Consider the following 16,607-nt stretch of genomic DNA (forward strand, 5'->3'; position numbering starts at 1 on the left):
TAAAGTGAAAAACGAATTGAAATAGTTTATTTTTTATAATCACATTAATCATTCAATTTTCCAACAAAAATTCATGTTCTCTTCATGTTTACATAATTATATGTACATATGAACATGTTTTTTTAAAGGGGAGAGTGTCAGTTCACATCTATCCCAGTCTTCAGAGTCTCTTTGGGCGTCTGACGGCTCGTGCAGCGCTGCATTCACATTTCATCCAGGGGTTCAGTATGACGCTTTAAACACATTAAGCTTCACACAGATTCAAAAGTTCTGTTTCATTTACAAACACGCAAGTCCGTTTTAAACGTGTTCACATCCTGGTTTAAAACAGGAGAGGAGTCTGTTCACCACACTGAGCACACAGCTGCTGTCTTTGTTGGTGGTGGTGTTGTCTTGTGCAGGTCTTCACCAGCGTCACCACAGAGGAAGAAAGAGACAGAGAGTAGCCTCCTCCTGTAGTCCAGCTCAGTCGGAGCCTTCCTGGTTCTCCAAGATCGGATCTGAGGACAGAGACAGAGGACGATGTACAGTTTTGCAGTCAGAAAACTTAAAATGTGTTGGCAGATCTGAGCCATGGCTTCTCTCAGCTGAGTGACAAAGCACCTTTAGGATTGAACTTTAAGGCAATATTTTATTAAACAAATGTACTCCACTGATTTAGCATCGCACCCCTATAATATTGTCGGACTCACAATGGACAGTTAAAAAACAAAGGATCAAAATCGACGCAGAATCAGAGATATCGTCTTTTTTGTTCCACACATTCTTCTTCCTTGCCAAAGCCTGGTGCCTACATTACCCAAAATGCAGCGCAACCACCAACAGTTAGGTCAGAGATTGGGGTGCGGCAGAGGCGGCGCGGGCAGCAGAGGCGGCAGAGGCGGAGGCGGCGGCGGCAGCAGCAGCTAATATAGCCTGGAACAGAGATGAGCAGCGGGCTGCAGAGGTCTGGTAAGCTCACTTCTTTCTAACTCCACACCAACAGATTTGTTTCATTTTCAAACTTGTAGTCCTCAGCCCCAAACGATGCCGACTCAAGTGACGTCACTTGAGGACATTTATCACTAAAGTGGCAGTAGTACTCCCCAACACCTGGCTGATGTGATGAATCATTCATTTGACGTCGTGTTTGTGTCGCCTGATGAGTCCGGTCTTCTCTCTGGCAGCTCTGTGTTTGGTCTCCAGCAGCTGCTGAGGGAAACATCTGGCTCTTTAGCTGCTAGATGCTCCGCTGTGTTCAGCAGCTGGACTCTGACTGCGTCTGTCTGCTGTCTGCTGCTGAGCAGCTCGTGTTCAGCGCTTTTTACAGCTTTTTCTCTGAAAACGACGCTATGAGAGCGCTGAGAGGGAACCAGAACAGAAAAGCTGCAGCAGGTCAGCTCATCAAACAACGAGCTGAAAGTCACTATGAAGCTCCGTAAAGCCGAGCGGAGCTGCAGGTTCAGCTGATGATTCTCTGGAGGTTCATCACTACCAGAGACACGAGTATAGTTTTGGCAACGATATAGAACAATGTCAAGCAACACAGCCCTAAAGGTCAGAGGTTAATATAACTCCTCTACGGGATTGTGTGTGTGTGTTACCTGTCAGTGTGCTGCTGATGTTGGGAGGAGACACAATCAGCACGGCGCTGCCAGATGTTATCCCAGAATGCACCACTGGACCCTCAGAAGAGGGGGAACTCAGCTCCTGACACACACACACAAACACTTTGAACTCGACTTGATTATGACTATGCATTCAATATCTATCAGACCTTGTTTGTAGGGTTTGAGCGATATTGTCTTTTGGACTGAAGCTGAATATTAATATGGATGCAATCTAATCTACAATCTAATGCAACGGCTCAACCATGAATTCTACTTTTAAAAAGCTAATAAATGTTCGGTTTTTGTTGACAATGACACTTCATGTTTATTACTGAGGTTGTAGTGGTGGTGTTGTGCTGAACTGCATTATCCTGAAAGGTTTCTAATATTTTGTCCACACCATTTACGTACACAAGGGGGGAAGAATATTAGAATTATAGAAATCATTGGCCAATAAAGGAGAGAACTCCATGTAACAGCCAAAGCAAAAAAATCTGTTTTTATTATCTTAATCATTTGTGATACTCTGTAATTTATTATTACATAAAATAATTTTGAGATTTTCAAATTAAAAGCATGTGTATTTATTATGTAGGAACATGTAATAATGGATTGGGACTCAAATACTTCTGTCTTAATCATTTGGATAAAAATTTTAAGAGAAAAAAAAACAGGACATCCAGAAGGTCCATGTTTATACCTTGTCAGTGAAGCCATCTGTCATTGGCTCCTGAGTTTCCGTGACAACGTTCTCTGAACCCTCCAGGAGACTTGTGGCATCGAGGCGGTCGTCCTGGCCCCGCCCCTCTGTCTCCACAACCAGCTGTGATTGGCTGAGAGGGTCTGAGGAGGCGGGGTCAGAGGTGACTGTCTGGATGATGACACCATCGCTGGAGCAGAGGCCGTCCGTCTGAGGAGGGAAAACACACACACACACACACACAAGAATTAAGTATTACCTGCTGCGCCACACAAACATGGCAGTTTTAACACTTTATCAACGTTGACAACCAACAAAAAAAGGCAGGAAACTGACCGACAGGCTGTGAAGGATGATGTGTTCATGCAATGAGGGGGAGGAGCCTGTCGTCAGGGTAACCGTGCTGTTATTGGCTAAACCGAGCGGAAGGCCCTGATTGGTGGAGAGGCTGAGCGGCAGGCCCTGATTGGACGTCGTCTGGAGATAGTAGGTCCCCGGGGTGCCGGTGGGCTGCAGGTGGAAGGACTGAAAAGAAAACAGAGAAAACAAGATGATGACAGCACCTGCGATTTATTATATCCTGTCCCATCTTCCTGAGTATCCCTGATCCCAACTCACAGCGTTGTTTGGGAATAAAGAAACTACAAGCTTATACAAAGAAAACAGGGGGATTCTTTCCCCCTAATTTTAAATGGTACTATTGGGCTATCGATGTGAAGTATATGAGAACATGGCGAACAAGTTGTAAGGCAAGAGACGGTTCCAGGGCCTCGCTAACCCTAACCCTCCCCTCAAGCATCTTTATGGAACAATAATCAAACTTTAATTGGAGATAAAACTGTTAATTGGCAAAAAGCTGGCATTAACTATGTTTTGGATTTAGATAGATGGATAGATATTAATTTGTCCCCGGGGGAAATTTGTCACAGCAGCAGTACACGAACGAACCGCACAAAGAATAGTGCAAAAACAAATGTCAAACACAAGTACGAACATAAAAGTAAAAAAGAATGCCCTTTTAAGCACGGGACTACAGATGTGCAAATGAATGCAATTATAAGTAAAAAAGATCTATTGTACTGTGCCAGAAGTTAAGGAAGTGTAATTTTAAAGTCCAATTAGCGAGTCCAGTAAGACCTCAGCAGCCTCCCAAGTCCACTGGTGTCCATAAAGCGGGGTTGAGTTAAACAGTTTGATGGCCATCAGCCGCTCGGTGGAACAGAGGAGAATATTTGGCTGAAGACGCTTCTCTTCTCATCCAGCATGTCGTAGAGGGGGTGGGAGACTTTGTTCAGGATGCATCCTCTTCTCCATCACCGGATCCAGAGAGTCCAGCCCAACTCCTCCTCCTCCAATCACCGAGCCAACCTTCCTAATTAGCCCTCAATTATTTGATACACAAACTACATGTTGTGCTTACGGGCAGGATCTCGAAGGTCTGCAGGGCTCCTGTGTTCAGAGTGATGGTTTCACTGTCGCTGGCTGCTGCTGACGAATCTGAGGCTTACAGAGAAACACGAAGAGATCCAGGAATCAGGAATCAGTGACATACAGGACGAAGCTCAGTCAAACTCACAGCTGGAGTGCCCGATGTATAAAGACAATTTTACCATTAAGATAAACATGGTAGAACACACAGATGCTATAGTGAGTCTCACCCAGGTGTGTGATCTGCAGCGGGATCTGTACGGGAATCTGCAACGCGGCCACAGAGCTGGGGGCGGGGCTGCCGCTGCTCTCCTCCAATCGGGTGAGTCGGATCTGGAGCGAGGAGGGACTTCCTGGTCCGGATGATGTCTGTGAGGACGCCATCAGCTCCTGGAGACCTTTCAGGAGGACTGGGGACATGCATGTACACACATGTTTGAGCGTTTTCTGTGGTTTATGATAATAATCATAATAATAATCATAATTCCAGTGCAGGGAGACAATCACAGATATTTAAAAAAATCAACAGCATAAACGACAGTTACACATAAAAGCATCCATAAGGTAAAGTAAACAATTAAAACTATTAAAAATAAACACAAATTCTGCAGAAACACAGCAGAGCTATATTATGTGAACAGATTATTTCAAGAAAAAGGATTAAACATATTTTTGTCAGCACCCTTAGATTTAATGCTTAGGTCAGAAAAAATTTACATCTTGAGACAAACACCAAGGAGAAAGTTTATATAATATGCGTATGTTCATGTGTGTGTGTGTGTGTGTGTGTGTGTGTGTGTGTGTGTGTGTATACCACTGAAGGGGATCTCCTTGTGATTGGCTACTTGTCTCTTGATGCTCCACCACTTAGATCGCAGCCACTGAGGCGATCGGACACTGCTCCACCCGCCTGCAAGATCCTCCCACTTTATTTCATTCTCATCCTCCACTTCCAGCTCCGATATCCTGAAACACATCGTTTGCTTTTAAAGATTCGTGTAGTTTATAATGTGTATTTCTGATAGTACACACACACACACACACACACACACACACACACACACACACACACACACAACTCCGTACCTGCGTATGAGGTTGAGGTCGTCCTCCTTCATCCACTCTGTTCCTCCGCTGTGTTTCCAGTTCAGGTAGTTCAACCATTTCGACCGACACTGTTTCTCTGAGCGCGTGCGAACCTGTTCGGCGACCGTCGCCCAGGAAACGCCTCCTGTGACCGCAGACCCCGGCGACACGCCTGCCATCTCATATACAACCTCAGCGAGACGTCTCTCCTCCTCCTCACTCCATTTACCTGTTTTTTTTTAAAATAAGACAAGTGCATTTTATATGAAATAAAGTTAGACAAACTACACATACAAGGCTTTAACTTAAAATTCACTAAAATCAGTCTGATGTGAGTTTAATACTGAAGCTTCCAAAGTCAATGTTTTCTACCAATATTCACCATCTATAAATATGATAATTTTGTGGTAAAACCACCCAAAACATTACATATATTTAGACTGACAAACTGAAACTCTCCTTTAAAACTAGGATACAAATCAATCTATTCATATTCTATACTTATAACAGACGACAAACAGACATGTAAGGTGTCTCTGGTAGTGAATCTGCAGTCCCCCTCAGCAACACAAAGAGTTTTAACGTCTTTCAGCTCATTGTTTTGGTTTCATGGCCTGTAACTCTCATGTTTTGGTTCAGAGTATGTCCATATTAAACCTGTTAAATTTGTAAATGGAAGTTTTTTTCTCTCCGTTTCAGAACTCCGTCCAGACTAAAACGCAGTTTTTCTCCCCCCTAAAACAAAGCTTTTCCAAACCGACCGCCATTGCGTATAAATGTTAAAACGCCAGCTTGGTGTTTCAGTGTGTACGGGGTAAACAGAGCTTTTACAAAACAATGACGTAAGCTGCTCAGTGTGGGTCGGAGCTGTGTGGCAGTTAAGTTAAGAAGACAACCTTTGGTCTAACTTTCAAACTTTTTAAATGTCAATGTAGCCGAATACACAGCAGAGCTGTTGTCATTAACTTGGATTTATGTTGATTTTGTCAGACAACGATTATGGGTCTTGATTTAATCACTATTTCATACTCGTTCAGTTGTCTGACAACAGAATCAGGAAAATATGTAAATGAGAACAACTATCTTGTGAATTCAGCTGTATTAGGAGCAGTCGGATGTTTTGGGAGCCCCTCCTCTTGTTTGCAATCTTATCCAGATGTTCTACAGATGAGCAGATGAATACCAGTTTCATCTCTGTGTGTCCAATACAGAGACAGATCCAGGACGTGTTTAGCTTAGCTTAACACAAAGACAGCAGCAGTGGGAAAACTGCAAACTTTTGTTTACTAAATTTGCAAACACACACACACACACTCCTGTGTACCTGTGTTGCATGTGTCCTTCATCAGTCGGCAGCGATCTTTAACAGAAGAGGCACTGCGACCCAGAGCTGCTCCGATAGTCGCCCAGTCGTTCCCATGCTTCTCCCTCAACCTGAACACACACCAGATACAAACTAAATATTAAAAAAACGTACATGTGATTTTTTTTTTATATTAAAAGAAGGCACGCAGAGTTTTTACTCACGCTTTTAGCTTCTCTATCTCGTCAGGAGTGTACCTTAGAGAAAAAAACAAAACAACAAATCTCTATTCAAAATGAGAAAACAATAAAGTTGTGATGTGTTTTTCGTCACCTTTTCCGCGTAAACTCACTTGCCGACGTGGTTGCGGTTGTCGTACATTCGTAGAACTCGTCTGTAGACGGCGAAAAGCGGCCTGTTTAACCCCAAGGCCACCGAGCGGTAGAAATCCTTCCTCTCCTCTTTGGACATCTCAAAAATGATCTCTGCTGGGTCTTCGATGCCTCGGCCCTGAAACACAAACACAGCATGTACAGAACAGAACTTGACGTCTTCAGATACAGCAAAGACAGAAATAAAGACGGATGCAGCGACAGAAACGTACCTTTACATATCGATCGATGTTGTTCATCAGAATGTCAATCTCCTCTTTAGACCACATGCCCTGCTTCCACTTATGACCTGAAGTGGAAGAAATGTTGAATAGAACATTTTACAGGACATTTCATTCATACGTTTCCTGTTTCATGGTTAAGAAGAAATAAGTAGATTCTGCATGACTCAATAGTTATCTAGAAACAGTAAATGTGTATACAATAGTGTAAATATACTAAAATATACTTATAGTTGCATTTAAATCAATCTTGCATCAATTTAGGAAATAAGAAATTATGATTAAAGTGGCTACTGTGTTTTCCATAATAATGGTAGTATAACAAAAATGCTATGTAAACCTCTGCTGGCTTTTTAATGCACTAACCCGTTAGAATCATGTTTAGTTTCCTTGATAGAGATGGATATTTGCATATTTACAACAAACCACCGCTTTGCTTTACGGTCTTATTTTTGACTGATGTTCAATTCTAGCATCTTTTTAGGAGAATAATAAGGTGGTGAGGTACTTTTTTCAGCCCTGAGTAGTGTCTGCAGGTCTTCCCTTCAGTCTCCATAAGGCCCCAACAACCTCGTATTTGCCCTCGTGTGTACCTTTGTTAGTCAGTGTGTCTTTGTCTTCTTTCGTAGTGAACCAGGCCTGACTGACAGGTGACACCTCTGTCTTCTGATTGGGTGAGAGAGAGTCCTCGTCCTCCTGTAAAATCTACACACACACACACACACACACACACAAATTCATCAAAACCAAAGCTTTGTGAAATATCGGGGCTATAAGTATATAAACTACAAGTAGTCCTGAAACAATTAATCCATTAATTGTTTTGGCCGATTAAGAGAGAATTAATCGACAACAACTTTGATCATCCGATTGACATCTAAAAGAAATTATCAATCAAAAATGCAAAACAATCACTGTTTCCAGCTTAATTTATCCCATTTTTGAATTAGGTTTGGTGTGTCTCATTGCGCCTCATATAAGAGGTAGGTGGACATCAGGGGCCGTATTCATAAAACATCTTAAGACTAAAAGTTTCTCCTGACTGGTCGAGTTAGGACAAACTCCTAAAAATAAAGGGTATGTCAGTCCTAACGTTAGGACTGTTTTGGTCTGAGAGTAATTCACAAAGCGTTTTAGCTCTAAAGTAACTCTAAAGTCTGAGAGAAGTTAGAGGTAGTTCTTTATGAATACGGCCCCTGGCCCCTGGCCCCTGACTTCTGACCTCCCGGACATTACTACATTGTGGTAATTTGTGGTTTTGCAGCTCTGTTAGAAAGCAACACCAATGCATGAAAAAGGTAAATAGTGAATAAGATTGGCTCTTAAAAAAAGTATGGGCTGGTTCATTTAGGATGCAGCAAAAGAAGAAGAAAGCGGTAAAAGCAGAAGAGGAGAGAGAGAAGAGCTGGGGCTGTGGAGAGGAGCTGTACCTGAATCTGAGCGACACCCTCCTCAGAGAGATCCTCGTCTGCTGTTGCCGTCATCGTCACCTCGAAGCCCTCGTCGTTCTCCGACACTGAGGAGAAGAAAGAGAGAAAGAAAACGTTACAGCTACCGGGTAGAATATCTTTTGTTTATTTACTGAAGTTTATAGGTGTTTTTTTATATTATCAAGAAACTGAAAAGTGGCTTCAGCCCTAAAACCAAGCTTTATTTAAAACGTTTAGCTGTATTGATTAATGGATTTTGGTTTTTCCTGGTTCTCACAGTTTCGCTTGGTTTAACTGAGGTCGGGCTGGATGTCGGGGTTAGACATTATGTGTGTGTCTCACTCGGTAAGGTGACCACAGAGAACTGAGGTGTGTCCGAGTCTTCCTGTTCTTCTGTAGAGAGACGCAGTTTCTTCTGAAGGGGCTCCGAGTCCTCATCTACACACACACACACACACACACACACACACACAAAATTAACATGTTTTGTACTATCAGAGGACCACACCTACATAGGCTTGTTTACATAAAACTAGGGCTGCAACTAATGATTATTTTCATAATCGATTATTTTCCCAATTAATCGATTGTTTGGTTTATGAATTGTCAGAAAATAGTGAAAAATTACAATTTCTCATCACATTTTTCTGTCTTAAAATGTCTTGTTTTGTCTGACCCACAGTCCAAAAACCCAAAGATATTCAGTTTACTGTCACATAACATAAAGAAAAGCAGCACATTCTCACATTTGAGAAGTTGGATGATGTTAATAAGACCAAAAAGGAAGTAAAAGGCAGGACGAAAGGCTCAGGAAGACGCGTGCGTGTGTGTGTGTGTGTGTGTTAACCCACCGTTGTGAGGACAGTGCAGTATGATGCTTCCATCACTGTCCTGAGTGAGCGTGACGGACTTGACAGTTTCTAACGCTGCAGCCTCCTCATCCTCTGCTGCTGCGCTCATCGTGCACCTGGTGATAAATTAAACACATTGACTGCTGTTTCACAGGTTTGTGTTACTGTTGCCGTACTCATGGTCATAAATGCCAGGAATGTAGTTCTCACCACTCATCCGATAAATACTGTGACAGAAAAAGCAGAACTGCCAAATGATTATTCGACTAATCGTTGCTGCTCTCCTCTCCATACAGTAAATACACTCACTGGCCACTTTATTAGGTGCACCTGTACAATCTAATGCAATCCAAGACAACAGCCCTCGTCAGGTATGTAAATGGGGTGGACAAAATATTAGAAACACTTTCAATATATGGCCCTCCAGTACAACGCCACCATCCACTACGACCTCAATAATAATCATAGAATTAACACCTTTCTGACAGTGGCAACATTACATTGTACAGGTGTACCTAATAAAGTGGACAGTGAGTGTACTTTTGTTGAATTTTAGTTATAAAACAGGCCAGAATGTTTACTTATGAATACTTATAAACCAATTGTACATTAGATATATAAACGACAAAGCCAATTCTTAAAACGGGACATTTATTCAATTTTAAGGCATTTATGTAAGTGCAAGATTATTAATTGTGTTTGTTTTAGCAAAGATAACGATAATATAAAATAGGGCTGCAAGATAAGGTAAAAAACTTGTTTCTTACATCTGGAGAACAAGATTTGTAGGCCAGGGCATCTCTGCAGCACTTCATTATAATGCTGTTTTGTCACACACATTTGACCTTTATCAAAAAATTGCTGCTTCTGTGATTTGGATATTGCACTTGGCCATGTTGCAATTTCGATAACATTTGGATTAATTGTGCAGCCCTACTATACAATTTTGTACATGCACATGCCTGGTGCTGAGAGAACAGATTTGATCATCCGAGTGTACTTGTAGGTAGCAGCACTTTAGTGAATAATGGCTATATACTGATATATATATTTATCCCCGGGGGGAAATTCTCATGTCACAGCAGCAGTACACAAACGAACCACACTGACAAAGAATAGTGGAAAAAATACATATAAAAAAAATCTGAAGTACAAAGAGCTAAAAGTAAAAATGTATGCCCTTTAAATACCATAACTATGCAATTGGTTTATTTGCCAAAATATATAAAGCAGGCATTGTCAAGTACAACAGACAATTTTCACTTTAAGTCATTAATCATGCATATGTCAACTCTAACAACATTGCTTAAAACACTTAATGTATTTTTAGAAGGGACTGGTAAATTCAGGGTAGAAGTGATTCATAAACAAGTTAGATAATTTAATAAAGACCTAAACCTATGGAAGGAGTTCAGGCTGCTGATCACATGCATTTCAGTGGAAACAATGTCAAGGTGAGTTAATTGGTCATGATTTCTTGAAATGTGTTGCATTGCTGTATAACACATATGCCGAATTGGAGGTTGGATAAAAATGTTGTCATGTTATAATTTGTTACATTAAGAGTATTGAATGGATTTCTGGCAATCAGCGAGACTATGATAAATTGTTATATTTTTAAGCGCAGGCCTGCATAAGGTGCAATGCATCGCGTGGGGACATTCACACCAAACTCCCTTCAAAAGTATAACAATTTAAAGCCAAATTGCGCATCGGCACAGGCATTCACCTCCCACATCAATACTTATGACATTTTACTTATCATTAGTTGGGAACGGCAAACTCGGCTGAGAAGTGATCCACAAATAAGTAAGTTATTTCAGTAAAAAAAATAATATAACTACATATTGAGCTTAAACCGCTCGCTATCGCCCTCCACTGTTTTTCCAGCGGAAACAGAATGTTGTAGAATAGCAGCAAGCCAGCCCAGCCAGTAAACTGGTCGTAATTTGTCAAAATGTGCTGTGCTTGTTGGACAACATGTATGCCAAATTGCAGGCTGGGTCACTTAAAATGTTTTACTTCATATTTAAAGCAGTAGTGTATTTACTGTTCGGAAATCAGCAAGACTATGTATAATTTGTCTATTTTTTAATTGAGTTTTGCGTAGGGTCCCATGCATCGCTATTTTGAACAAACTGCCAACACTGGGATTCAGCGCAGTGATGCATGCGTGACTTTATGTGATGTAAACTCCAAAAACCTCGCGTTACACCGACGTTAAAATACACAAAAGCAGTAATGTGGTTATGTTAAATTATGTTTCCAGGAGACAGACAGTATTCCGCTGTTGGTCGAAGCTCTGACACAATGCTAACCATTAGCATCCAGCTAAAGCTACACAGCTAAATGAAAGACGAAAAATCTTCGGCGCCATGTTAGTCGACAAGGTGAAGCGTATGGCGTCTGTGCGGTTTGACTGTATTTTAGCGATTTATTCTCGATTTTTCCCACTCTGAGCTTTCTCTGCGCTTCCCCCCGGCTCCGACTACCAAACAGAAAGTGATTTTTACTTTTGATTTGGCTACTTACTTCCTGTTTTTGGTCCGGGGACTTGCGAGTTACCAGGATGAAGGTAAGTGCCAGGATGGAGGATGAGGATCAGCCGTCCGAGGGCCAGCGGGTTGCCAGATAAGAAGATATCCCGTAAACTGGAGCGTTGAATGTATTCCGTGTCTGTAAAAATTAAAATAATTTATATTTACTTTTTAATTTAATGAGTAGTTTAATTTCACTTGTGTATTTGTTTTTAATTTTTACATTAGGTTCTCAAATTTACGGTAGAGCTGAAAAAATGAATCGATTAATTGATTAGTCTATAACAGAAAATTAATTGGCAACTTTTGATTTTTTTTCTAGCAAAAATGCCCAATATTCATTGTTTGCAGCTTCTAAAGTGGAGGATTTTTTGACTTGTACAGATACGTGTTTATCGTCACATGCAGTACAATTTAATAGAAAATTCAACCACTGTTTTACTTAGCATGAATGTGGATTCTTGACCTTGGAAATAATCTTGACTTGAAGATCACTGATGAAGACTGAGATGTGGTTGAAAGCTCTGTAAAAAGCTAGTAAGTGGATTTAGGGTTGAGAATACATGGTTAAAGTGTGTAATTATTTCTCGTAAATCCAAAACAATTCAATTTGCGTGTAAAAATCGAGCCTGGCAACCAACCTCTCCGCTCTAAAATCTGTCCGGGTAACAACCTGACTTGTGTATTTTTTGATTGACTTAAATAATGTGAAGTAGATATCAAAAATAGACATTGACACTAAATAAATGTGACTATTTTTCAATGAATATCTTGCAACTACACTTTGTAGGTAAACGATGCGTGATTAGTTGAGACGGAAATAGTTCCGCTGTTATTTCGACCGGACCAATATTGGCGACGAACGGAACATTCAAGCTGCAAAAATCCAAATAACACATTTTAGCACTTACATACATTAGCCAAGACATGGGGGAGCAACCAGTGAGAGTGTAAGTTTCACCTTATAAATACTTAAACTGTGGCTTTAATGACTCGTTTTCGTTCTCGTTAAATGTCGTGTTTGAATCTGTGATGGTTTTTATTTTGTCTTAACCATGACGTGACAGGGTGTTAGATTTCAGTCTCTAGTAAAAACACATTCATTAAAGCTTTTGTGGATATGCGGGACAACGGAGGGTTTCTTAAAAGTTTAAAAGTAGGTTAAGTTGTTTAATTTGCTACCAGGGTCCGACTAAATCCGATACGAAACTCAACGACCCTCGCCGAACCTCATTCAAAAATGTAAATAATTAAAGGTTGCGTTACTCATCGGCACATTTATATCCGTCATAAGACGTGATGTAGAAGCATGAGCGATATCGGTAGTGGGGACAGATTAATTCGGCATACATGCACTCCAACAAAATACACCACATTGAACATAATGTGAGAGTAATAACCGGATCCGTTACGATTTGTTAAATGTAACTGATGTAAAGGGCACGTATTGGTCCTGTTATGTCTGCGGAATTGACATGTGGTCTGTAATATCCACCTGTACGTGTTTACCAACGAACAAGGCACCGTTAAAGTTATATTTAGGCTGTAAGGAAAACGCAGCAGTGTTTGGGAGAGAGTAGGTTTGAGTTTTGGGATGGAAGTTGATCCAACTCTACAATAAGTGGAGCTCTTTTCAAACTGTCGGCCAACAGAAACTAGCCATGAGTTATTTGGGAGTCTTAAATGTTCTTTCAAAGGAATAATGTGTTTATTTTTGATGAGCAGAGTGACTGCATATTTATTTAGGGCCCTTACTGTTTATGTCCCATGATGTGTTGTTGATATGAAGACATAGATTAATTTTAAAGTAATAAATTGTGTGTGTTTGCAGCTTGGCATGTGGGGATGTTGAAGGCAGGCTGAACGCTCTGTTCAATCGAGTCCAGACCATCCAGAAGAAGACCGGACAGTTTGATGTGAGTCAGTTAATCTGATTCTGAAACATGCAGTAAATTAGTCTGAAGTTGGTCAAATCTGCCAGAGTTGCTCCAACTACTCTAACTAAATTTTTGATAGTTAGTACACTGTTAACATCATTAAGTTGTGGATCATCAGCGTGTTGATGTTTGGTGCTATTTTCTCGCAGCTGCTGCTGTGTGTGGGAGAGTTTTTTGGAACGACGCCAGAGGCCGAAGCAGAGTGGCAGCAGTACAAAGATGGAGCCAAGAAAGGTAGGAACATCTGGACGACCAACTGTTACACCTGTTTCCACCGCGCAAACTTCTCCGGGAACCCTTTTAGGAACTCAGAAACCCAAAGCTGGGCAGACACTGTGCATTTTTATTCATCTTGTACATCTTTCTTCCTGTGACTTTTATGTTCAGAATCAGAATCAGAAAGACTTTATTGATCCCCGAGGGGAAACTCTTTCATTAAAGCAGCTCACTGTCACGTCAGCGCACACAGGAAGAGAAGCACTAAGCAAAAAATATAATCCACTATAACACAGGTCAGAAAATAAATTAAGTACCAGGTGGGTATAAGTATAAAATAAAATAAGTGTGAAGTACAAAGTGGGTTTACCGGTTGATGATAATAATACGGTATAAAGTAATGAACTGTCAAGTTAAGTGCAGCTTATTAAGATTATAATGAGACGGGGGATATTGCACAGCAGTAATAGAGGTATGAATAATCAATATCAATAAATAGGGAATTTTAAACTGAAAAGAGTACAATGCACAGGAGTATTAACACAGAATATTGCACAATTATCTCAAGTATTGCAGAGATGTAATGATCAATGTCCAGTTTAATGACTTAGGGTCATACAGACTACACTGAGAACACATTGTTCACATTGTACGGAACAATTGACCGGTGTTACACCATATTCTGTGACCATCGTAAAGTGTGACCTGTTGCATGGATGTTAGTTTGTTCAAGTGGTTGTTGCTATTAATGTTATTTACATGCAGTCTTTAAAACAGGTAAAAAAGGCCAAATACCTGACAATATTTAGATGCTGCATAGGTGAGGCAAAGACACTGCTGAGTCAAAAATTGCACTCCTTCTCTGAGTCATAACTCAGTCAAATCTTAACACACAGACATGAAACACATGTTGAAATCATTCAGTGTGACTTACACTTCCCGAGGATGTCATTACATCTGATGTCCATCGCAAATAAACGTCCATAAATCCGCTTAGAAATCATAGAAAAAAAGACGCTACAGAACCTGCCTGAGAATCATTACATTTTTAAGTTTTCTTCAGTATCAAAGTAATCCGGTGATAGTAGTCTGTACATCCATGAGTACGCTGCAAACAGGAAGTGCTAATAGCTAATTCGGCGTACTTTTAATGACAATTTACCAAAACGTAAACAAATATAGTCATTGTAAAAGACTTCAAAAAACTGCAAAAACATTTCATGAGCTGGAACTTTAATTCTAATGAGACATACATTTATTTTATAAATTTTACTGATATTGTATTTTTTTAAACAGATGTTATTTATTTTAATAATAATACAGTGAATAATCATTTTATTTAACCAGAAAGTGCCTCAGTGAGATATAACGTTTCTTTTTTGAGAGAAACACAATTGCAAGAAGAGAAAGCAACTTTAAAGCATGTTTTTTTTAAATCATTTAATGTGGGTTATTATATGTATCATTGTGGCTAAATAGGCTTGAGCCATGTGACTACAGTGTTTTTGAGTTAAGTCATTGCATTTTGCCCTTAAATAAATACAAAAATAAAATATTAAAAGTTTTTTTCTCCAGTGTGTCTGCAGCTTCAGTAGCATCTAATCACCTGTCACATATTTGTAGATTTTTAGCTAAACCAAGAAGAATGATTTCTTTTTATTAAAACAGAAGTGACTTGTTAAAACAGTGAAAAACAGACTGATATACAGTATTTTGGATTCCACACTTTCCACATCAACTGATGAGGAAATCAGTTTTCTGCTCCTGTAGAAGGTTTCTGTTTGTTTGTTTCTGTCTTTTTTAACTAAAGCCTCTCATGTGTGTTTTGTGCCTCCTCAGCTCCCATCCACACTTACATCCTCGGAGCAGCGAGCCAGGAGACGGTGAAGAATTTCCCCAGCACTGATGGCTGTGAGCTGGCTGACAACATCACATATCTGGGTAAGACTCTGCTGCATACATCCCAATTCCCTTAAAGGAAGGTAGTGGAGGGACTAAGAAGCAAGGAAAAGGAAAAGTGAGGGAAACATGAATGGAAGTAAAGGGAAATTCCGGTATATTTCAACCTGGCGTGTTTCCCATAAATGTTGCCACTGTGGCTCATGCTAACTTTGCACTCTTGTATTTATTGCTGAATGACAACAGACTCTCTTCATTTCCCTGAATATAATATTATCCATGACACAGATTAAAGGGGGAAATAACAGATCATTTTAATTACTAAAGAAAGTTGTTTTACGGTTCTTTTGTCAATCAGACCTACATATCCTCTATTTTTAACTAGCTGGAGAAGCAGAAAACAATCAAATCTAACAGTTGGGAGTCTTGAGTTCTGGTAGGAGGCTGGTCTCGTGAGTCCTCCGAGAGGGTCCAACTGCAGACCTCACAGACGTGATGTGCGTCACTTCCTTTCCTGCCACAAAAGTAAAAAAGCAAATGTGCTACTACTTTTACGGTTAATTTAACTCCTTTTGGCTCAGAAAGAGAGGCTAACAGCACCTTCAGTGCAAACCATCTGGTATTAGTGAAATAAAAGAAAGCCACTCAAAGAGTGAAATGTTAGTTTCAGTGTTTTATAAAGACATTGGTAACATGCTAACATGAAACGTTAGTCAGCTAACGTGCTGTTAAAGATTAGCTTGTTGTGTTTGTTAATGACGTAACCATACCGAGCAGGAAGGAGTTAAAAAATACTGGAAAATATGTTTTGTTTTTTTCTATATTTTCTGTATACGTTTAGAATCACTAAAACACACTGTCAATAACAACACGAGAGAGGTTTATGTTTCCAGTTTGATTCCAGAGGAGATATTATATTACAGTCTATAACATACATGTTAGCTTCTCCAACAGGCTAACGTCACCTGCACTTTATTTAAAGTCAACCAGGTTGTATTTTTAAGGTAATTTAGCAAAG

The 16,607-nt window shown here is 40.2% G+C and overlaps 2 protein-coding genes across 7 annotated transcripts in view; one reads left to right on the forward strand and one right to left on the reverse strand.

Annotated features, from left to right (window-relative positions):
• On the reverse strand, positions 1 to 11,658 carry dmtf1 (cyclin D binding myb-like transcription factor 1). 5 transcript variants are annotated; one of them, XM_044186076.1, is made up of 17 exons: positions 11,533 to 11,658; positions 9,001 to 9,116; positions 8,492 to 8,587; positions 8,150 to 8,235; positions 7,313 to 7,424; positions 6,711 to 6,787; positions 6,459 to 6,616; positions 6,331 to 6,363; positions 6,128 to 6,237; positions 4,804 to 5,032; positions 4,532 to 4,683; positions 3,948 to 4,127; positions 3,710 to 3,786; positions 2,626 to 2,814; positions 2,290 to 2,499; positions 1,584 to 1,689; positions 1 to 500 (listed from the first exon to the last, which is right to left on the reverse strand). In XM_044186076.1, exons 2-17 carry the CDS (start codon positions 9,107 to 9,109, stop codon positions 466 to 468), a joined length of 1,959 nt encoding a protein of 652 aa, XP_044042011.1. In that variant the 5' UTR covers positions 9,110 to 9,116; positions 11,533 to 11,658; the 3' UTR covers positions 1 to 465. The 5 variants fall into 5 exon arrangements, with proteins under 5 accessions (XP_044042011.1, XP_044042008.1, XP_044042010.1 ...); XM_044186073.1 differs by having other exon boundaries at positions 3,710 to 3,792; XM_044186075.1 differs by lacking the exon at positions 11,533 to 11,658 and adding an exon at positions 11,319 to 11,514 and having other exon boundaries at positions 3,710 to 3,792.
• The window catches only part of cwf19l1 (CWF19 like cell cycle control factor 1), a 14,152-nt gene continuing 7,855 nt past the window's right edge, over positions 10,311 to 16,607 (forward strand). Inside the window, exons 1-4 of one of the 2 annotated variants that reach the window (XM_044186080.1) lie at positions 10,311 to 10,454; positions 13,369 to 13,453; positions 13,624 to 13,708; positions 15,530 to 15,631. In XM_044186080.1, coding sequence (XP_044042015.1) covers positions 10,447 to 10,454; positions 13,369 to 13,453; positions 13,624 to 13,708; positions 15,530 to 15,631 — 280 coding nt within the window. In that variant the 5' untranslated portion in view covers positions 10,311 to 10,446. Of the gene's footprint in view, positions 10,455 to 12,260; positions 12,488 to 13,368; positions 13,454 to 13,623; positions 13,709 to 15,529; positions 15,632 to 16,607 lie in introns of those variants that run through there. The other variant, XM_044186079.1, reaches the window with a different exon arrangement.

This window comes from Siniperca chuatsi, linkage group LG23 (assembly GCF_020085105.1).
Source record: "Siniperca chuatsi isolate FFG_IHB_CAS linkage group LG23, ASM2008510v1, whole genome shotgun sequence".
NCBI lineage: Eukaryota > Metazoa > Chordata > Actinopteri > Centrarchiformes > Sinipercidae > Siniperca > Siniperca chuatsi.